This window comes from Staurois parvus, unplaced genomic scaffold (assembly GCF_062004578.1).
Source record: "Staurois parvus isolate SC_StPar_1 unplaced genomic scaffold, SC_StPar_1.0 ptg000593l, whole genome shotgun sequence".
NCBI lineage: Eukaryota > Metazoa > Chordata > Amphibia > Anura > Ranidae > Staurois > Staurois parvus.
In genome coordinates, this window is record NW_028318389.1 from 244,558 (window position 1) to 269,382 (window position 24,825).

At 43.4% G+C, this 24,825-nt stretch overlaps 1 protein-coding gene across 1 annotated transcript in view; it reads left to right on the forward strand.

Moving 5' to 3' along the window:
- The window catches only part of LOC149449946 (myosin light chain kinase, smooth muscle-like), a gene marked incomplete at its 3' end in the record, with an annotated part of 381,689 nt that overhangs the window by 176,902 nt on the left and 179,962 nt on the right, over positions 1-24,825 (forward strand). Inside the window, exons 4-5 of the mRNA XM_089692548.1 lie at positions 9,033-9,081; positions 11,443-11,608. Coding sequence (XP_089548674.1) covers positions 9,033-9,081; positions 11,443-11,608 — 215 coding nt within the window. The remainder of the gene's footprint in view (positions 1-9,032; positions 9,082-11,442; positions 11,609-24,825) is intronic.

Here is a 24,825-nt window from a genome sequence, read left to right on the forward strand (position 1 = left end):
CTACATTCTCTCATTCTTGTATTCCTCTACATTCTATCATTCTTGCATTCATCTACATTCTATCATTCTTGTATTCATCTACATTCTCTCATTCTTGTATTCCTCTACATTCTATCATTCTTGTATTCATCTACATTCTATCATTCTTGTATTCACCTACATTCTATCATTCTTGTATTCATCTACATTCTCTCATTCTTGTATTTATCTACATTCTATCATTCTTGTATTCACCTACATTCTATCATTCTTGTATTCATCTACATTCTATCATTCTTGTATTCATCTACATTCTATCATTCTTGTATTCACCTACATTCTATCATTCTTGTATTCATCTACATTCTCTCATTCTTGCATTCATCTACATTCTATCATTCTTGTATTCATGTACATTCTATCATTCTTGTATTCATCTACATTCTATCATTCTTGTATTCATCTACATTCTATCATTCTTGTATTCATCTACATTCTATCATTCTTGTATTCATGTACATTCTATCATTCTTGTATTCATCTACATTCTCTCATTCTTGTATTCCTCTACATTCTATCATTCTTGTATTCATCTACATTCTATCATTCTTGTATTCACCTACATTCTATCATTCTTGTATTCATCTACATTCTCTCATTCTTGCATTCATCTACATTGTATCATTCTTGTATTCATCTACATTCTATCATTCTTGTATTCACCTACATTCTATCATTCTTGTATTCATCTACATTCTATCATTCTTGTATTCATCTACATTCTATCATTCTTGTATTCATCTACATTCTATCATTCTTGTATTCATGTACATTGTATCATTCTTGCATTTATCTACATTGTATCATTCTTGCATTTATGTACATTCTATCATTCTTGTATTCATCTACATTGTATTATTCTTGTATTCATCTTCATTCTCTCATTCTTGTATTCATCTACATTGTATCATTCTTGTATTCATGTACATTCTATCATTCTTGTATTCATCTACATTGTATCATTCTTGTATTCATCTTCATTCTCTCATTCTTGTATTCATCTATATTCTATCATTCTTGTATTCATCTACATTGTATCATTCTTGTATTCATCTACATTGTATCATTCTTGTATTCATCTACATTCTATCATTCTTGTATTCATGTACATTGTATCATTCTTGCATTTATCTACATTGTATCATTCTTGCATTTATCTACATTCTATCATTCTTGTATTCATCTACATTGTATTATTCTTGTATTCATCTTCATTCTCTCATTCTTGTATTCATCTACATTGTATCATTCTTGTATTCATGTACATTCTATCATTCTTGTATTCATCTACATTGTATCATTCTTGTATTCATCTACATTCTCTCATTCTTGTATTCATCTACATTGTATTATTCTTGTATTCATCTTCATTCTCTCATTCTTGTATTCATCTACATTCTATCATTCTTGTATTCATCTACATTCTCTCATTCTTGTATTCATGTACATTCTCTCATTCTTGTATTCATCTACATTGTATCATTCTTGTATTCATCTACATTCTCTCATTCTTGTATTTATCTACATTCTATCATTCTTGTATTCATCTACATTTTATCATTCTTGCATTTATCTACATTCTCTCATTCTTGTATTCATCTACATTTTATCATTCTTGTATTCATCTACATTGTATCATTCTTGCATTTATCTACATTCTATCATTCTTGTATTCATCTACATTCTATCATTCTTGTATTCATCTACATTCTATCATTCTTGTATTCATCTACATTCTATCATTCTTGTATTCATCTACATTCTATCATTCTTGTATTCATCTACATTGTATCATTCTTGTATTCATGTACATTCTCTCATTCTTGTATTCATCTACATTCTATCATTCTTGTATTCATGTACATTCTCTCATTCTTGTATTCATCTACATTGTATCATTCTTGTATTCATCTTCATTCTCTCATTCTTGTATTCATCTACATTGTATCATTCTTGTATTCATGTACATTCTCTCATTCTTGTATTCATCTACATTGTATCATTCTTGTATTCATGTACATTCTATCATTCTTGTATTCATCTACATTGTATCATTCATGTATTCATCTACATTCTATCATTCTTGTATTCATCTACATTGTATCATTCTTGTATTCATCTACATTGTATCATTCTTGCATTTATCTACATTCTATCATTCTTGTATTCATCTACATTGTATCATTCTTGTATTCATCTACATTCTATCATTCTTGTATTCATCTACATTGTATCATTCTTGTATTCATCTACATTGTATCATTCTTGTATTCATCTACATTCTCTCATTCTTGTATTCATCTACATTCTATCATTCTTGTATTCATCTACATTCTCTCATTCTTGTATTCATCTACATTCTATCATTCTTGTATTCATGTACATTCTCTCATTCTTGTATTCATCTACATTGTATCATTCTTGTATTCATCTACATTCTATCATTCTTGTATTCATGTACATTCTCTCATTCTTGTATTTATCTACATTCTATCATTCTTGTATTCATCTACATTGTATCATTCTTGTATTCATCTACATTTTATCATTCTTGTATTCATCTACATTGTATCATTCTTGTATTCATCTACATTTTATCATTCTTGCATTTATCTACATTCTCTCATTCTTGTATTCATCTACATTGTATCATTCTTGTATTCATCTACATTTTATCATTCTTGCATTTATCTACATTCTATCATTCTTGTATTCATCTACATTCTCTCATTCTTGTATTCATCTACATTCTATCATTCTTGTATTCATGTACATTCTCTCATTCTTGTATTCATCTACATTGTATCATTCTTGTATTCATCTACATTCTATCATTCTTGTATTCATGTACATTCTCTCATTCTTGTATTTATCTACATTCTATCATTCTTGTATTCATCTACATTGTATCATTCTTGTATTCATCTACATTTTATCATTCTTGCATTTATCTACATTCTCTCATTCTTGTATTCATCTACATTTTATCATTCTTGTATTCATCTACATTGTATCATTCTTGTATTCATCTACATTTTATCATTCTTGCATTTATCTACATTCTCTCATTCTTGTATTCATCTACATTGTATCATTCTTGTATTCATCTACATTTTATCATTCTTGCATTTATCTACATTCTCTCATTCTTGTATTCATCTACATTCTATCATTCTTGTATTCATCTACATTCTATCATTCTTGTATTCATCTACATTCTATCATTCTTGTATTCATCTACATTCTATCATTCTTGTATTCATCTACATTGTATCATTCTTGCATTTATCTACATTCTATCATTCTTGTATTCATCTACATTCTCTCATTCTTGTATTCATCTACATTCTATCATTCTTGTATTCATGTACATTCTATCATTCTTGTATTCATCTACATTCTATCATTCTTGTATTCATCTACATTGTATCATTCTTGTATTCATCTACATTCTATCATTCTTGTATTCATGTACATTCTCTCATTCTTGTATTCATCTACATTCTCTCATTCTTGTATTCATCTACATTGTATCATTCTTGTATTCATCTTCATTCTCTCATTCTTGTATTCATCTACATAGTATCATTCTTGTATTCATCTACATTGTATCATTCTTGTATTCATCTACATTTTATCATTCTTGTATTCATCTACATTGTATCATTCTTGCATTTATCTACATTCTATCATTCTTGTATTCATCTACATTGTATCATTCTTGTATTCATCTACATTGTATCATTCTTGTATTCATCTACATTGTATCATTCTTGTATTCATCTACATTGTATCATTCTTGTATTCATCTACATTCTATCATTCTTCTATTCATATTCATTCTCTCATTCTTGTATTCATCTACATTGTATCATTCTTCTATTCATCTTCATTCTCTCATTCTTGTATTCATCTACATTGTATCATTCATGTATTCATCTACATTCTCTCATTCTTGTATTCATCTACATTCTATCATTCTTGTATTCATCTTCATTCTCTCATTCTTGTATTCATCTACATTCTATCATTCTTGTATTCATGTACATTCTCTCATTCTTGTGTTCATCTACATTGTATCATTCTTGTATTCATCTTCATTCTCTCATTCTTGTATTCATCTACATTGTATCATTCTTGTATTCATGTACATTCTCTCATTCTTGTGTTCATCTACATTGTATCATTCTTGTATTCATCTTCATTCTCTCATTCTTGTATTCATCTACATTGTATCATTCATGTATTCATCTACATTCTCTCATTCTTGTATTCATGTACATTCTCTCATTCTTGTATTCATCTACATTGTATCATTCTTGTATTCATCTTCATTCTCTCATTCTTGTATTCATCTACATTCTATCATTCTTGTATTCATCTACATTGTATCATTCTTGTATTCATCTACATTTTATCATTCTTGTATTCATCTACATTGTATCATTCTTGTATTCATCTACATTCTATCATTCTTGTATTCATCTACATTGTATCATTCATGTATTCATCTACATTCTCTCATTCTTGTATTCATGTACATTCTCTCATTCTTGTATTCATCTACATTGTATCATTCTTGTATTCATATTCATTCTCTCATTCTTGTATTCATCTACATTGTATCATTCTTGTATTCATGTACATTCTCTCATTCTTGTATTCATCTACATTGTATCATTCTTGTATTCATGTACATTCTATCATTCTTGTATTCATCTACATTGTATCATTCTTGTATTCATCTACATTCTCTCATTCTTGTATTCATCTACATTGTATTATTCTTGTATTCATCTTCATTCTCTCATTCTTGTATTCATCTTCATTCTCTCATTCTTGTATTCATCTACATTGTATCATTCTTGTATTCATCTACATTCTCTCATTCTTGTATTTATCTACATTCTATCATTCTTGTATTCATCTACATTTTATCATTCTTGCATTTATCTACATTCTCTCATTCTTGTATTCATCTACATTGTATCATTCTTGCATTTATCTACATTCTATCATTCTTGTATTCATCTACATTCTATCATTCTTGTATTCATCTACATTCTATCATTCTTGTATTCATCTACATTCTATCATTCTTGTATTCATCTACATTCTATCATTCTTGTATTCATCTACATTGTATCATTCTTGTATTCATCTACATTCTATCATTCTTGTATTCATGTACATTCTCTCATTCTTGTATTCATCTACATTCTATCATTCTTGTATTCATGTACATTCTCTCATTCTTGTATTCATCTACATTGTATCATTCTTGTATTCATCTTCATTCTCTCATTCTTGTATTCATCTACATTGTATCATTCTTGTATTCATGTACATTCTCTCATTCTTGTATTCATCTACATTGTATCATTCTTGTATTCATGTACATTCTATCATTCTTGTATTCATCTACATTGTATCATTCATGTATTCATCTACATTCTATCATTCTTGTATTCATCTACATTGTATCATTCTTGTATTCATCTACATTGTATCATTCTTGCATTTATCTACATTCTATCATTCTTGTATTCATCTACATTGTATCATTCTTGTATTCATGTACATTCTCTCATTCTTGTATTCATCTTCATTCTCTCATTCTTGTATTCATCTACATTCTATCATTCTTGTATTCATCTACATTCTCTCATTCTTGTATTCATCTTCATTCTCTCATTCTTGTATTCATCTACATTCTCTCATTCTTGTATTCATCTTCATTCTCTCATTCTTGTATTCATCTACATTCTCTCATTCTTGTATTTATCTACATTCTATCATTCTTGTATTCATCTACATTTTATCATTCTTGCATTTATCTACATTCTCTCATTCTTGTATTCATCTACATTTTATCATTCTTGTATTCATCTACATTGTATCATTCTTGCATTTATCTACATTCTATCATTCTTGTATTCATCTACATTCTATCATTCTTGTATTCATCTACATTCTATCATTCTTGTATTCATCTACATTCTATCATTCTTGTATTCATCTACATTGTATCATTCTTGCATTTATCTACATTCTATCATTCTTGTATTCATCTACATTCTCTCATTCTTGTATTCATCTACATTCTATCATTCTTGTATTCATGTACATTCTATCATTCTTGTATTCATCTACATTCTATCATTCTTGTATTCATCTACATTGTATCATTCTTGTATTCATCTACATTCTATCATTCTTGTATTCATGTACATTCTATCATTCTTGTATTCATCTACATTCTCTCATTCTTGTATTCATCTACATTGTATCATTCTTGTATTCATCTTCATTCTCTCATTCTTGTATTCATCTACATTGTATCATTCTTGTATTCATGTACATTCTCTCATTCTTGTATTCATCTACATTGTATCATTCTTGTATTCATCTTCATTCTCTCATTCTTGTATTCATCTACATTCTATCATTCTTGTATTCATCTACATTGTATCATTCTTGTATTCATCTACATTTTATCATTCTTGTATTCATCTACATTGTATCATTCTTGCATTTATCTACATTCTATCATTCTTGTATTCATCTACATTGTATCATTCTTGTATTCATCTACATTGTATCATTCTTGTATTCATCTACATTGTATCATTCTTGTATTCATCTACATTGTATCATTCTTGTATTCATCTACATTCTATCATTCTTGTATTCATCTACATTCTCTCATTCTTGTATTCATCTACATTGTATCATTCTTGTATTCATCTACATTCTCTCATTCTTGTATTCATCTACATTCTATCATTCTTGTATTCATGTACATTCTATCATTCTTGTATTCATCTACATTCTATCATTCTTGTATTCATCTACATTGTATCATTCTTGTATTCATCTTCATTCTCTCATTCTTGTATTCATCTACATTCTATCATTCTTGTATTCATGTACATTCTCTCATTCTTGTATTCATCTACATTGTATCATTCTTGTATTCATCTTCATTCTCTCATTCTTGTATTCATCTACATTGTATCATTCTTGTATTCATGTACATTCTCTCATTCTTGTATTCATCTACATTGTATCATTCATGTATTCATCTACATTCTATCATTCTTGTATTCATCTACATTCTCTCATTCTTGTATTCCTCTACATTCTATCATTCTTGCATTCATCTACATTCTATCATTCTTGTATTCATCTACATTCTCTCATTCTTGTATTCCTCTACATTCTATCATTCTTGTATTCATCTACATTCTATCATTCTTGTATTCACCTACATTCTATCATTCTTGTATTCATCTACATTCTCTCATTCTTGTATTTATCTACATTCTATCATTCTTGTATTCACCTACATTCTATCATTCTTGTATTCATCTACATTCTATCATTCTTGTATTCATGTACATTCTATCATTCTTGTATTCATCTACATTCTATCATTCTTGTATTCACCTACATTCTATCATTCTTGTATTCATCTACATTCTCTCATTCTTGCATTCATCTACATTCTATCATTCTTGTATTCATGTACATTCTCTCATTCTTGTATTCATCTACATTGTATCATTCTTGTATTCATCTTCATTCTCTCATTCTTGTATTCATGTACATTCTCTCATTCTTGTATTCATCTACATTCTATCATTCTTGTATTCATCTACATTTTATCATTTTTGTATCCATCTACATTGTATCATTCTTGCATTTATCTACATTCTATCATTCTTGTATTCATCTACATTCTATCATTCTTGTATTCATCTACATTCTATCATTCTTGCATTTATCTACATTCTATCATTCTTGTATTCATCTACATTGTATCATTCTTGTATTCATCTACATTCTATCATTCTTGTATTCATCTACATTGTATCATTCTTGTATTCATCTTCATTCTCTCATTCTTGTATTCATCTACATTGTATCATTCTTGTATTCATCTTCATTCTCTCATTCTTGTATTCATCTACATTCTATCATTCTTGTATTCATGTACATTCTCTCATTCTTGTATTCATCTACATTCTATCATTCTTGTATTCATCTACATTCTATCATTCTTGTATTCATCTACATTCTATCATTCTTGTATTCATGTACATTCTCTCATTCTTGTATTCATCTACATTCTATCATTCTTGTATTCATCTACATTCTATCATTCTTGTATTCATCTACATTGTATCATTCTTGTATTCATCTTCATTCTCTCATTCTTGTATTCATCTACATTCTATCATTCTTGTATTCATGTACATTCTCTCATTCTTGTATTCATCTACATTGTATCATTCTTGTATTCATCTTCATTCTCTCATTCTTGTATTCATCTACATTGTATCATTCTTGTATTCCTCTACATTGTATCATTCTTGTATTCATCTACATTCTATCATTCTTGTATTCATCTACATTGTATCATTCTTGTATTCCTCTACATTCTCTCATTCTTGTATTCATGTACATTCTATCATTCTTGTATTCATCTACATTGTATCATTCTTGTATTCATGTACATTCTATCATTCTTGTATTCATCTACATTGTATCATTCTTGTATTCCTCTACATTCTATCATTCTTGTATTCATCTACATTGTATCATTCTTGTATTCATGTACATTCTATCATTCTTGTATTCATCTACATTGTATCATTCTTGTATTCCTCTACATTGTATCATTCTTGTATTCATCTACATTCTATCATTCTTGTATTCCTCTACATTGTATCATTCTTGTATTCATCTTCATTCTGTCATTCTTGTATTCATCTACATTCTATCATTCTTGTATTCATCTACATTGTATCATTCTTGTATTCATGTACATTCTATCATTCTTGTATTCATCTACATTGTATAAGCCCAGAGTAGAATTATCTCCATGGTCTGTGTGATCAGCGCAGTGATTCATATCTGTATTCTGTATATTCTGTTCTATATGTCTGATATAATTTCATGTATCTGACGTTTCTCATTTTATTTTACAGGTAGCGCCGTGCCGCGGTATGCCCTGCCATCCATCTCCCGCAGCCCCGGGTGAGACGTTGTAGATTAACAATCGCTAAGTCTTTCGTCTCCCTGCTCACTTCTCGGCTGTTTCCCTTGGCCCCATCCCCGTCCAACCTTCCAATAAAAACATCCCAACCATATTAACGCAGAGCGCCGTGCCAGCGCCATAATCCCAGGGACCGCCTGACGCCTGTCAAACATGGCCGCTCTCTGGCTCTTCCTCTGCTGGATTGGGTCCCTGTTGGCATCTCTATACAATACATTTCATTTACTTCTTTATTCTGGAACTGTATTGTGATTGGCTGGTATTGGCTCCATGGTTGGCTGCCACACCCCCTACGCTGGTGATAGATATGAGATGTGGCTCCGGGGCTCACAGCCTAACCAATAACCACAGGGGGGAGAGCCCAGAAGTCTGGGAGATTGTTGGCCGTATTTTGTGCCCACTGGGTCAGACGACTGAAATTTATTACAGAGTTCATGTTTGAAGGTGGATGGAAAAATGAATCTAAAGCGCATGGAGCAGGATTGGTTCACAATTCTTCACTTGGTGTCATAGAGGGGGATCAGTATCCTCTGGGAGAAGAGCTGTCCAGAGGATGTAGAAGAGTATTAGAGGGTGATAGAGACATGGGGAGCACAGGGTGTAGAGGGATACGCTGGAGTCACTAGATGACATGGGATCCTTTGGGGTTGCCTGAAGTCACTAGATGGAACAGGATGCTCTGGGGTGCAGTGGAGTCAGAAGGTTGCACTGGGATACACTAAGAGTCAGTAGATGACACGGGGTGCACTGGGTTAAACTGGGAGTCACAGGGGCACATGTGGGTACGGTTAGAGTCACTAGATGATACAGGATGCTTGGGGGGGGGGGCACTTGAAGTGATGGGGGCTTACAGAGATGCACTTGGAGTCATTAAATGATCTAGATGCTTTGGGGTGTGCTTGGAGTGATGGGGGGGAGGGGTTGTAATGGAGTCATTATAGGATAAAGGATGCACTGGGTTACATTTGAGGTCACAGAGGTGTGCAGGATGCATTAGGAGTCACTAGGTGACACAGGATACTCTGGGGGGCACTGGAGTCAGGGGGGCATACGGCACACTAGGACTAGCTAGGTGACACAGGATACTCTGGGGGGCACTGGAGTCAGGGGGGCATACGGCACACTAGGACTAGCTAGGTGACACAGGATACTTTGGAGGGCACAGGAGTCATGAAGGGGGGACACACAGCACACTAGGAATCACTAGATGGCATAGGATACTTTGGGGGGCACTGGAGTTAGGGGGGCACATGGCACACTAGGAGTCACTAGATGGCACAGGATACTCTGTGGGGGGGGGATACAGGAGTCAGGGGGGGCACACAGCACCCTAGGAGCCACTAGATTGCACAGGACACTTTGGGGGGCACTGGAGTCAGCGGGGCACATGGTACACTAGGAGTCACTAGATTGCACAGGAGACTCTGGGGGGCACTGGAGTCAGGGGGGGGGGGCACACAGCACAGGATATTCTGGGGGTCACTGGAGTAGGGGGGCACACGGCACACTAGGAGTCACTAGATTGCACAGGATACTCTGGGAGGACCAGAAGTCAGGGGACACACGGTACACTAAGAGTCATTAGATGACACAGGATACTCTGGGGGGACCAGGAGACGGGGGACACATGGCACACTAGAAGTTCATGATTGCACAGGATACTTTGAGGGGCACTAGAGTCGGGGGGCGGGGGGGCACACTGCACACTAGAAGTCACTAGATTGCACAGGATACTCTGGGGGGCACTGGAATCTGGAGGCACACAGTACACTAGGAGCCAGTATATGGCACAGGATACTCTGGGGGGCACTGGAGTTGGGGGGGAGGCACACTGCACACTAGGAGCCACTAGATTGCACAGGATACTCTGGGGGGAACTGGAATCGGGGGGGGCACACTAGGAGTCACTAGATTGCACAGGATACTCTGGGGAGCACTGGAATCAGGGGGGGCACATTAGGAGTCACTAGATGGCACAGGATACTCTGGGGGGCACTGGAGTCGGGGGGGGGGGGGGCACACGGCACACTAGGAGCCACTAGATGGCACAGGATACTCTGGGGGGAACTGGAATCGGGGGGGGGGGGGCACACTAGGAGTCACTAGATGGCACAGGATACTCTGGGGGGACCAGAAGTCTGGGGACACATGGCACACTAAGAGTCACTAGATGGCACAGGACACTTTGGGGGGCACTGGAATGGGGGGGGGGGGGGCACAGTAGGAGTCACTAGATGATTGTGCTTGTCATACCTACTATGGACAGTTGTGCATCTGGTGGCAGCCTGGCAGGTGACCTCTCCTTCTTCTTCTTCTTCTCCTTCTTCTATTTCTCTTTGCAGAAGCCCATTTGGGGTCCCCCAGATAGAAAACCGTCCCAGCATTTGGGGTGAGAGCCCCCCGAAATTTGTTACAAAGCCCAGTCGTAGTGTGGTGACGGTGGGTCAGACCGGACGGTTCTCCTTCAAGGTCACCGGACGCCCCCAGCCGACTGTCACCTGGCACAAGGTAAGCGACACTCGGGACGGTGAAGGAGGTTACTCAGATCGGGACTGTTAGATCCACATGGAGTGTGTAGTGTGAGATATGACCTGCATGGAGTATTAGGTAGATCCTCCCACTGTATAATTGTTGGCCAGTTTTCTGCCGGAGCTTGAAAGTTCTCTAACACAATGTAAAATGTTGGATTGCTGAGGCCAGAGATGTGTGTTTTACTCTCCAGTGTCTCCTGTCCCTCAGTCACCCTATTATAGGCTTGTCACTGGCACAGTGCATATCAATACAGCTGAGGAATGGCAGCCGGCACCGGGGCCCTGGGATCAACATCCAACAGGGACACTGCATGGAGTATTCATATATTTCCCATGATATCCTCCAGGTGCCTATCACAATATAAAACATATCTGTAAGTTACCTGACTTCCAACAAAATGTTGTTACGTCTAAAATACTAGAGTGTAAGCTCCTCTGGTGCAGAGACTGATGGGACTGTGGGGGAGGGGACATTAGAGTGTAAATTTTTTGTTTATTAAAATCTTGCAAACAAAAAACATCATAAAAATCATATTTACATATATACAGAATAAAATATGTATAACTAAACAAAACCAGCTTACTTCAGCAAAATAACAAATCCTGACCGTCACCTAAACCCCCCCTCAGGCTAAGAAACAATTAAACATTAACCCCATACATTGATCCCACACATTCATCCCATACATTCATCCCACACATTCATCCCATACATTCATTCCACACATTCATCCCACACATTCATCCCATACATTCACCCCATACATTCATCCCACACATTCATCCCATACATCAATCCCATGCATGCAGCCTTTCTTCAAAAATCTGATGTTACAAAATCTAGGGGACGTGAAAGGACAGAAAGAGAAGCCACGCCCCCAGAGACTGACAGACAGCAGCTACGGGGACCTGACATTCCTCCACGCCTTTGTCCAGGCTCCCGGCCGCCACCTGTCCTTCTCAAGACCCCGAATCTTCCCAACCTCACCCAGAATGCTGTTCACCACCACCTCGACAGGAAGGACTTTTTTGCGAATGGAAACCTGACACCGTGCATTCCACGTGTAGTAACGGACTACTAAGCTAACTAGAAAAAGTGTCTCAAAATCCCAGTGAGTCTGAAAGGCTCCGTAAGACCACTCCGCGTAACTCAAGCGGGAAAGGAAAGGGATCCCCAGAGCCCCACCCACCCGCTTGTAGACTTCTATATTGAAGGGGCACTGAAGCAAGAAATGGTCCATCGTCTCCTCCACTCCACCGCACTCCACTCTTGGACAACCACGGTTCTCCGCAGAGCGATGCTTCAGGTTGCCCTTCACATAGAGTCTGCCATGGAACGAGAGCCAGGCCAAATCCCGAAACTTTAAAGGGATTCTCTCCAGATTCATCAAACGCAGACCCTCCCTCATAACCGGGCCTGGGCAATCCCTCAAGGCCAATGGATCGCTAAAGGCAGATTCAACAACCCTCCTCTCCAGGGCCTTCCTAGGAAGAGATTTAATTTCCTCCGCCGTCACTCGCCATTGCCGAAGCATTTTCAGACACGGGGCAACATAAGCCGGGAGCTTACCATGTTGGACCCTCAGGCTTTTCACTGGCCCACCATTCTCCCAGCTCCGTAGAAAAGGCCTAAACCAGGACTGAAAAATACCAACCCACCCAGGCGGTTCCTCTGCCAGCATGCTACCAAAATTATGTTTCAAAAACATCAGAGAAAAGAAAACCACCGGGTTGACCATACCTAGGCCACCCATCCGCCTGGGAAGGTAGGTTACAGACCTCTTAATGAGGTTCAGTTTGTGCCCCCATAACAGCTGGAAGAAACAACTGTAGATCCTCGCATAGAGAGACACTGGCAAAACACAGACAAAGCTGACATACAGAAATACCGGGATCAGGTAAGTTTTAATCAGGTCAATCCTTTCCCTGTAAGAGAGTTTCCAATCCTTCCAGCTGGCCACCTTGGCATCGGCATCTTGTAGCCTGCTTACCCAATTTGCAAGGCCGTAATCACCGGGACCAAATCTGATGCCTAATACTTTAAATTTCCTGCTGGGGCTCTGGGAAGGCGTCCGGAAGGGTAAAGCCTTCGCCTTCCTCTCCCATCCAGAAAACCTCACTCTTATCCTGATTGATCTTTGAGCCAGATGCCTCAGCATACTGTTCCATCACCGAGACCACCTCCTCCACCTCCTGCGTCCCGGAAATGAAAACAGACACGTCATCAGCATAGGCCACGACCCTCAGAGGGGGCTCCCCAGGAATGCCCAAAGGAACTCCACACAACGGTCCGCTCTCTAACCTCCGAATGAAGGGATCGATTACAAACGCATATAGCAGAGGACTCAAAGGACACCCCTGACGCACACCTGAGCCAACCTCAAAGGGTCGTCCAATCCAACCATTCACAAGCATGAAGCTTTCAGCCCCTCTGTATAAGGTCTTTAGCCAATCGATAAAGCCCCCCTCCAGGCCATACTTGCCAAGAAGCAGCCATAGGTACTCATGATTGACTCGATCAAAAGCTTTGGCCTGATCCAATGCCAGCAGGAACTTTCCCCAGCCTGCAGCCCTGCACCCCTCCAGGGCCTCCTTCAGCTAACACCGCTGAAAAAGTGCTTCTTCCCTGAACCGAACAGTGCTGATGGCGAGAAAGTAAATTGCCCGCAACAGATGATAAACGCCAGAAAATAATATTTGCCAATATCTTCCTATCAACATTGAGAAGGCTAATGGGCCGCCAATTCTCAATTCTCGAGGAATCCTTACCCTTTGACAGAAGAATCACTGCAGATTGTCGCATGGAGGGAGAGAGCGAACCCTCTCTCAGACAGCCATTAAACACCTCCACCAAAAATGGGGCCAGAGTCACCTTAAAGTGCTTATAAAACTCGGCTGTCAATCCGTCTGGCCCAGGCGACTTCTTCATGGCAAGCTGATCAATAGCTTTCACCACCTCATCTGCCGTGATGTCCTCTGTCAAACTCACAAGAGAACTGCCATTTCCCAGTCCTGGAGTAGAGTCCAGAAAACCCAACATGCTCGCCCGATCGAGGTCCCTCCTACCCAGGAGGTCAGCATAATATGACCTGGAGGTTTCCAGGATCCCTGACTTGGACTTTGTCAGGGAACCCGTACTGTCAACCAGGCCTACAACTGACTTAACTGCTCTACCTTGTTTGCAGTTCTGGTAAGGGTCGGGCGAGTGATATTTCCCATAATCCCTTTCCAGAACCAAAGAGGCATGCCTGTCATATTGACACTGCCTGAGCAAGAGTTTAACCTCAGAGATCGCTTCTGGATCTCCATTATTCGAGACAAGCCGATCGAGCTTCCTCCGCAGACGCTGGTAGGTGACATACTTATCAAGCTGTTTATTCCTTCCTATGGCCTTGAAAAACCCAACGATCCTTCGTTTTGTAAGCTCCCACCACTCGGACTTACTGCTGCAAACGTCCATGATTGATACCTGTGCCTGAAAAAAATCCTCAAAGGATTGACTCACCTTCTCATCGTCCAGGAGTGCCGAATTCAGCTTCCAGGTACCCCTCCCCTTAGGTGGTGTATCGGGGCCACTCAGAGTCACAGACAGAATACAGTGATCGGAAAACTCTACCGCCTGACACACTGGTGCCGAGAAGGCGGAGTTCCCCTTTAAAAAAAACCTATCTATTCTACTCTGACTGGAACCTCTCTGAAAAGTGAATCCCGTGTCGTCTGGGCAGCAATGAATGTGCACATCAACCAGACCTGCCTCTCTAGCGATTTTGTTTAAAAAAAACCCGTCACAGTCCAGCCTGACTCCGGTCCCTCTCCTGTCCTTAGTCCTAGTGACGGTGTTAAAGTCACCACCGAAGACAACTTGCTGGGCTGTAAAAAGGAAAGGCTTGATCTTCATGAAGAGGCATTTCCTGTCCCATTTTGTCTGGGGCCCATAGATGTTAATCAGGCGCAGGTCCTGCCCCCCCATGGAGACGTCTAAGACCATGCATCTCCCCATTTCTACCTCAATAATCCGCCGACAGGTTACCATGCCGGAAAAAAGTACCGCAACTCCAGTGTAAGGCTCGGCCGCAAGAGACCAGAAGGAGGGGCCGCGCCTCCACTCCTTCTTCGCCATATGAACATCCCCCAAACTGGACAACCTGGTCTCTTGCAAAAAGAAAATGTCAGCATCAAACCTGCTGAGCAAAAATAAGGCCATGTTACGAGCGCTTACTGATTTTATGCTGGCGACATTAATGGTCGCCACCTTCAAAGGAGTGGGAACCGCCATCAGGATGATCGAGGTACCCGTTTCTTAGCCTGCTTACCCCCCCCCCTACTTGGAGACCCTACACGCTTCATAGTCCTCTGTGTTTCCTCCTCCATGGAAACCAGAGACTCATCCCCTGAAGATCCCTCATCCTCCACCTCAGATAACACTTCAAATGTGTTTGACACCTCCACCCTCCCAGGGTCAGGTACAGGCACATCCTTCTTCCGCTTCTTCTTCCCAGACTTCCTTTTTGCCTCCAACCACTCCATATCATCATTTGATAAATTGGACCGCAAAGCCCCCTCCCCTTCCCTTCCACCATCACCAACATCATCCACCCCACTCTCTCCACTCACCACAGCAGTCCCCCCAACCTTCACCCCAATACCCCCACCATCATTCACTCCACCCCCCAGCGCCTCACGCGCTCTGACCCTCCGACGCCGGGGAGGGGGGGGTCGGTGCAACCATACACATTGGTCCAGTTCCCTCCACAGCCCCCACTACCTCTGGGGAAACTGACACAGGAGGATCAGACACAACATCCACGGACACTGACTCAGGGGGCACAACACAAGGAGATGACACATTAGAGGGACCATCAGACACTGGGACCACAGGGACAGAGACATTGGGGACCCCTGGCACAGCCTCCCTCTCCTCTGCCTCCTCCATGTCCAGACGAAAAAACTCTTCCACCAAAGCTGACTGGTTGTGCATGACCTCAGGGCACCGGTTGTACGAATGGCCAACCTTATCACACAGATTGCACCTGATGATATTACAATCCTTAGCCAGGTGCCCCAGATCCTGACATAGAGAGCACTTCATCTCTGGGCATGAGGAGGCCAAGTGACCCCGAGAACCAGATGCCCCAGATCCTGACATAGGGAGCACTTCATCTCTGGGCATGAGGAGGCGAAGTGACCCCGAGAACCGCACTTATTGCAGAGCTTGGGCTGTCCAGGGTAGAACACCACAATCCTGTCCTTCCCAATGAAGGCTGAGGAGGGCAGATGCTGGACCACATTCCCACACACATACAACCTCATCTGCACCGACCACCCACCAGTCCATATCCCTCTCTCATCCACAATCTTCCCCAGGGGTGCAAGTAGCTCCCCAAATCTCCTCAGCCAGACAGCCAAGTCAGCCGAAGGAATTGACTCATTCCGTACTATAATGGTGACCGTCTTCACTAGAGGTTGGCGTGAGACCACCTTTGGGACGAGTCCCCTCCACTCCGGCAGACCCTTATACATGTGTTCATACTTCTCCCAGAATATATCCAGAGACTCGGGGCGCACAAAGGACAGATCATATTCATAGGATCCTACAGGGCTGATCAAGGCGAAGATGTCATCCGCCCTAAACCCCATCTCCAAAATCCTGTCCACCACCGACATCCTGACCGGGGGAGCACCCCCACCTTCCCATCTGAGCTGCACCAAATTCCTCCTCCTGAAGGACAGGGGTGCAGATGGCAGGCCTGCAGCAGATCTCCCCCCAGAGCTGACAACATGATGTGACCCCCTCCTCCCAGCCAGAGCCCCAGCATAGGTCTTATTTGCAGCATTAGATGTAGTGGACCTTAAAGCTGCACCCCGCCCATTGGTTGCAGGAACCTCAGAGCCCCCGCTCTGCAGACCACCATCAGAGGCAGCAGCAGTCCCTCCATCCACCAACACACAGGCATTCCCCTTTCCAGCATTGCAAGCACTCTTATCATCCATATGTTTCCTTTCACTCGTGGCACTACTGCTCCCAGCAGACTCACTCACACCAGATGCTCCTGTCTCCCCCTCCCCCAACATACTCCTCTTAGGCAAAAGCCTTCCACTCCTGGTCACTCTCCCCTGGGTTTCAGCAACACCTTTCAGAGTGCTGCTGACAATTTCCCTCCCACCATTTTCTGCTGCATTTGCAGCCATCAGCAGAGGTTGTCCAGCAATAGTCTCAGATCCCCCCTTTACCTTCCCCCCAGCAGAGTCCACAGTCACAGGGTTCCTGGTATCAGAGTCCTCAGTCACAGGGTTCCAGGTATCAGAGTCCACAGTCACAGGGTTCCTGGTATCAGAGTCCTCAGTCCCAGCAGAGTGCAGTCCTGCAGGCACAGCAGCCATCTTCCCTGCAGAGCTCTGTGCACACACAGGAGGATTTCCCTCCAAAACACTGCAGTGCACATGGCTGTCCACACTGGAGTCCAAACTGGCACTTTTAATAAAGCGCGGCTTTTCTGTTTTTTTCTCCTTTACAGGACCAGGTACAGAGTCCTCACCGTCATCTTCATCCTCAGAGTCCTCAGAAAAGCGGAAAGTTCTTCCAATTAGGGAAGACTCCAATTCCTCAATGTACTTTAGCAGCCCTCCGCCATATTCCTCTACCTCCTGTGCTGTTCCTCCAGCTTGCTGTGGAGGGAGGGGGGCAGAGGCTGACATTTCCTCCAGGGAAGCAGATCCTGAGGTGGATGGGATAGCAGGGGCAGCATCCAGGACCCCCTCCTCACTCTCCACCCGTACTGCCACCGCCGATGCTGAATCCTTACCGGAGTCTCCTTTCATCTTCCTGAACCTTTCCTCATTCCGGAACTTTTCTCTGAAAGCTCCGCTCTTCTCCTTCAGCGTCTTTACCAGATTCTGCTGCTTCTTGATGGCGACCTCCAAACCCTTCATCTCCGGCTTCATGCTCTGCCTCTTGCTGCTCCATGACGTCCTCCAAACCCTTCATCTCCGGCTTCATGCTCTGCCTCTTGCTGCTCCATGACGTCCTCCAAACCCTTCATCTCCGGCTTCATGCTCTGCCTCTTGCTGCTCCATGACGTCCTCCAAACCCTTCATCTCCGGCTTCATGCTCTGCCTCTTGCTGCTCCATGACGTCCTCCAAACCCTTCATCTCCGGCTTCATGCTCTGCCTCTTACTGCTCCATGACTTGTCATGGAGAACTTTCTTCTTCTTGTAGTCAGTTTTCAGACTCACCAACTTTTCCTCCTCCTTTGCGATTCTCACCAGATAATCAGCAACCCGCTCTCTAAAGACAGGGAGGGATTCCCCACTTTTAGGGCCACAGCCAAGGTCTTCAGGTGCTGGTAAAGTATGGGAAGGCAAGCTGGGTCCCTCAGGGGGAGCATGGTCTGAGCCTAGCCCAGAAGAGGCCATGTTTCTGGGGCCAGGCGAGCAGGCCTGGCCCCCTAGTGCCTGGAGAGGGAGAGCACCTGCAGCACAACCTCTCTGGTGCAGAGTGTAAGCTCCTCTGTACAGAGACTGATGGGACTGCGGGGGAGGGGACATTAGAGCGTAAGCTCCTCTGGTGCAGAGACTGATGTGACTGTGGGGGAGGGGACATTAGAGCGTAAGCTCCTCTGGTACAGAGACTGATGTGACTGTGGGGGAGGGGACAATAGAGTGTAAGCTCCTCTGGTACAGAGACTGATGTGACTGTGGGGGAGGGGACATTAGAGTGTAAGCTCCTCTGGTACAGAGACTGATGTGACTGTGGGGGAGGGGACATTAGAGTGTAAATTTTTTGTTTATTAAAATCTTGCAAACAAAAAACATCATAAAAATCATATTTACATATATACAGAATAAAAATATGTATTTTTAAACAAAACCAGCTTACTTCAGCAAAATAACAAATCCTGACCGTCACCTAAACACCCCCTCAGGCTAAGAAACGATTAAACATTCACCCCATACATTGATCCCACACATTCATCCCGTACATTCACCCCATACATCAATCCCATGCATGCAGCCTTTCTTCAAAAATCTGATGTTACAAAATCTAGGGGACGTGAAAGGACAGAAAGAGAAGCCACGCCCCCAGAGACTGACAGACAGCAGCTACGGGGACCTGACATTCCTCCACGCCTTTGTCCAGGCTCCCGGCCGCCACCTGTCCTTCTCAAGACCCCGAATCTTCCCAACCTCACCCAGAATGTTGTTCACCACCACCTCGACAGGAAGGACTTTTTTGCGAATGGAAACCTGACACCGTGCATTCCACGTGTGGTAACGGACTACTAAGCTAACTAGAAAAAGTGTCTCAAAATCAAAATCCCGGTGAGTCTGAAAGGCACCGTAAGACCACTCCGCGTAACTCAAGCGGGAAAGGAAAGGGATCCCCAGAGCCCCACCCACCCGCTTGTAGACTTCTATATTGAAGGGGCACTGAAGCAAGAAATGGTCCATCGTCTCCTCCACCCCACCGCACTCCACTCTTGGACAACCACGGTTCTCCGCAGAGCGATGCTTCAGGTTGCCCTTCACATAGAGTCTGCCATGGAACGAGAGCCAGGCCAAATCCCGAAACTTTAAAGGGATTCTCTCCAGATTCATCAAACGCAGACCCTCCCTCATAACCGGGCCTGGGCAATCCCTCAAGGCCAATGGCTCGCTAAAGGCAGATTCAACAACCCTCCTCTCCAGGGCCTTCCTAGGAAGAGATTTAATTTCCTCCGCCGTCACTCGCCATTGCCGAAGCATTTTCAGACACGGGGCAACATAAGCCGGGAGCTTACCATGTTGGACCCTCAGGCTTTTCACTGGCCCACCATTCTCCCAGCTCCGTAGAAAAGGCCTAAACCAGGACTGAAAAATACCAACCCACCCAGGCGGTTCCTCTGCCAGCATGCTACCAAAATTATGTTTCAAAAACATCAGAGAAAAGAAAACCACCGGGTTGACCATACCTAGGCCACCCATCCGCCTGGGAAGGTAGGTTACAGACCTCTTAATGAGGTTCAGTTTGTGCCCCCATAACAGCTGGAAGAAACAACTGTAGATCCTCGCATAGAGAGACACTGGCAAAACACAGACAAAGCTGACATACAGAAATACCGGGATCAGGTAAGTTTTAATCAGGTCAATCCTTTCCCTGTAAGAGAGTTTCCAATCCTTCCAGCTGGCCACCTTGGCATCGGCATCTTGTAGCCTGCTTACCCAATTTGCAAGGCCGTAATCACCGGGACCAAATCTGATGCCTAATACTTTAATTTCCTGCTGGGGCTCTGGGAAGGCGTCCGGAAGGGTAAAGCCTTTGCCTTCCTCTCCCATCCAGAAAACCTCACTCTTATCCTGATTGATCTTTGAGCCAGATGCCTCAGCATACTGTTCCATCACCGAGACCACCTCCTCTGCCTCCTGCGTCCCGGAGATGAAAACAGACACGTCATCAGCATAGGCCACGACCCTCAGAGGGGGCTCCCCAGGAATGCCCAAAGGAACTCCACACAACGGTCCGCTCTCTAACCTCCGAATGAAGGGATCGATTACAAACGCATATAGCAGAGGACTCAAAGGACACCCCTGACGCACACCTGAGCCAACCTCAAAGGGTCGTCCAATCCAACCATTCACAAGCATGAAGCTTTCAGCCCCTCTGTATAAGGTCTTTAGCCAATCGATAAAGCCCCCCTCCAGGCCATACTTGCCAAGAAGCAGCCATAGGTACTCATGATTGACTCGATCAAAAGCTTTGGCCTGATCCAATGCCAGCAGGAACTTTCCCCAGCCTGCAGCCCTGCACCGCTCCAGGGCCTCCCGGACAGCTAACACCGCTGAAAAAGTGCTTCTTCCCTGAACCGAACAGTGCTGATGGCGAGAAAGTAAATTGCCCGCAACAGACGATAAACGCCAGAAAATAATTTTTGCCAATATCTTCCTATCAACATTGAGAAGGCTAATGGGCCGCCAATTCTCAATTCTCGAGGAATCCTTACCCTTTGACAGAAGAATCACTGCAGATTGTCGCATGGAGGGAGAGAGCGAACCCTCTCTCAGACAGCCATTAAACACCTCCACCAAATATGGGGCCAGAGTCACCTTAAAGTGCTTATAAAATTCGGCTGTCAATCCGTCTGGCCCAGGCGACTTCTTCATGGCAAGCTGATCAATAGCTTTCACCACCTCATCTGCCGTGATGTCCTCTGTCAAACTCACAAGAGAACTGCCATTTCCCAGTCCTGGAGTAGAGTCCAGAAAACCCGACATGCTCGCTCGATCGAGGTCCCTCCTACCCAGGAGGTCAGCATAATATGACCTGGAGGTTTCCAGGATCCCTGACTTGGACTTTGTCAGGGAACCCGTACTGTCAACCAGGCCCACAACTGACTTAACTGCTCTACCTTGTTTGCAGTTCTGGTAAGGGTCGGGCGAGTGATATTTCCCATAATCCCTTTCCAGAACCAAAGAGGCATGCCTGTCATATTGACACTGCCTGAGCAAGAGTTTAACCTCAGAGATCGCTTCTGGATCTCCATTATTCGAGACAAGCCGATCGAGCTTCCTCCGCAGACGCTGGTAGGTGACATACTTATCAAGCTGTTTATTCCTTCCTATGGCCTTGAAAAACCCAACGATCCTTCGTTTTGTAAGCTCCCACCACTCGGACTTACTGCTGCAAACGTCCATGATTGATACCTGTGCCTGAAAAAAATCCTCAAAGGATTGACTCACCTTCTCATCGTCCAGGAGTGCCGAATTCAGCTTCCAGGTACCCCTCCCCTTAGGTGGTGTATCGGGGCCACTCAGAGTCACAGACAGAATACAGTGATCGGAAAACTCTACCGCCTGACACACTGGTGCCGAGAAGGCGGAGTTCCCCTTTAAAAAAAACCTATCTATTCTACTCTGACTGGAACCTCTCTGAAAAGTGAATCCCGTGTCGTCTGGGCAGCAATGAATGTGCACATCAACCAGACCTGCCTCTCTAGCTATTTTGTTTAAAAAAAACCCGTCACAGTCCAGCCTGACTCCGGTCCCTCTCCTGTCCTTAGTCCTAGTGACGGTGTTAAAGTCACCACCGAAGACAACTTGCTGGGCTGTAAAAAGGAAAGGCTTGATCTTCATGAAGAGGCATTTCCTGTCCCATTTTGTCTGGGGCCCATAGATGTTAATCAGGCGCAGGTCCTGCCCCCCCATGGAGACGTCTAAGACCATGCATCTCCCCATTTCTACCTCAATAATCCGCCGACAGGTTACCATGCCGGAAAAAAGTACCGCAACTCCAGTGTAAGGCTCGGCCGCAAGAGACCAGAAGGAGGGGCCGCGCCTCCACTCCTTCTTCGCCATATGAACATCCCCCAAACTGGACAACCTGGTCTCCTGCAAAAAGAAAATGTCAGCATCAAACCTGCTGAGCAAAAATAAGGCCATGTTACGAGCGCTTACTGATTTTATGCTGGCGACATTAATGGTCGCCACCTTCAAAGGAGTGGGAACCGCCATCAGGATGATCGAGGTACCCGTTTCTTAGCCTGCTTACCCCCCTCCCTACTTGGAGACCCTACACGCTTCATAGTCCTCTGTGTTTCCTCCTCCATGGAAACCAGAGACTCATCCCCTGAAGATCCCTCATCCTCCACCTCAGATAACACTTCAAATGTGTTTGACACCTCCACCCTCCCAGGGTCAGGTACAAGCACATCCTTCTTCCGCTTCTTCTTCCCAGACTTCCTTTTTGCCTCCAACCACTCCATATCATCATTTGATAAACCGGCCCGCAAAGCCCCCTCCCCTTCCCTTCCACCATCACCAACAACATCATCCACCCCACTCTCTCCACTCACCACAGCAGTCCCCCCAACCTTCACCCCAACACCCCCACCATCATTCACTCCACCCCCCAGCGCCTCACGCGCTCTGACCCTCCGACGCCGGGGAGGGGGGGTCGGTGCAACCATACACATTGGTCCAGTTCCCTCCACAGCCCCCACTACCTCTGGGGAAACTGACACAGGAGGATCAGACACAACATCCACGGACACTGACTCAGGGGGCACAACACACGGAGATGACACATTAGAGGGACCATCAGACACTGGGACCACAGGGACAGAGACATTGGGGACCCCTGGCCCAGCCCCCCTCTCCTCTGCCTCCTCCATGTCCAGACGAAAAAACTCTTCCACCAAAGCTGACTGGTTGTGCATGGCCTCAGGGCACCGGTTGTACGAATGGCCAACCTTATCACACAGATTGCACCTGATGATATTACAATCCTTAGCCAGGTGCCCCAGATCCTGACATAGGGAGCACTTCATCTCTGGGCATGAGGAGGCGAAGTGACCCCGAGAACCGCACTTATTGCAGAGCTTGGGCTGCCCAGGGTAGAACACCACAATCCTGTCCTTCCCAATGAAGGCTGAGGAGGGCAGATGCTGGACCACATTCCCACACACATACAACCTCATCTGCACCGACCACCCACCAGTCCATATCCCTCTCTCATCCACAATCTTCCTCAGGGGTGCAAGTAGCTCCCCAAATCTCCTCAGCCAGACAGCCAAGTCAGCCGAAGGAATGGACTCATTCCGGACTAGAATGGTGACCGTCTTCACTAGAGGTTGGCGTGAGACAACCTTTGGGACGAGTCCCTTCCACTCCGGCAGACCCTTATACATGTGTTCATACTTCTCCCAGAATATATCCAGAGACTCGGGGCGCACAAAGGACAGGTCATATTCAGAGGATCCTACAGGGCTGATCAAGGCGAAGATGTCATCCGCCCTAAACCCCATCTCCAAAATCCTGTCCACCACCGACATCCTGACCGGGGGAGCACCCCCACCTTCCCATCTGAGCTGCACCAAATTCCTCCTCCTGAAGGACAGGGGTGCAGATGGCAGACCTGCAGCAGACCTCCCCCCAGAGCTGACAACATGATGTGACCCCCTCCTCCCAGCCAGAGCCCCAGCATAGGTCTTATTTGCAGCATTAGATGTAGTGGACCTTAAAGCTGCACCCCGCCCATTGGTTGCAGGAACCTCAGAGCCCCCGCTCTGCAGACCACCATCAGAGGCAGCAGCAGTCCCTCCATCCACCAACACACAGGCATTCCCCTTTCCAGCATTGCAAGCACTCTTATCATCCATATGTTTCCTTTCACTCGTGGCACTACTGCTCCCAGCAGACCCACTCACACCAGATGCTCCTGT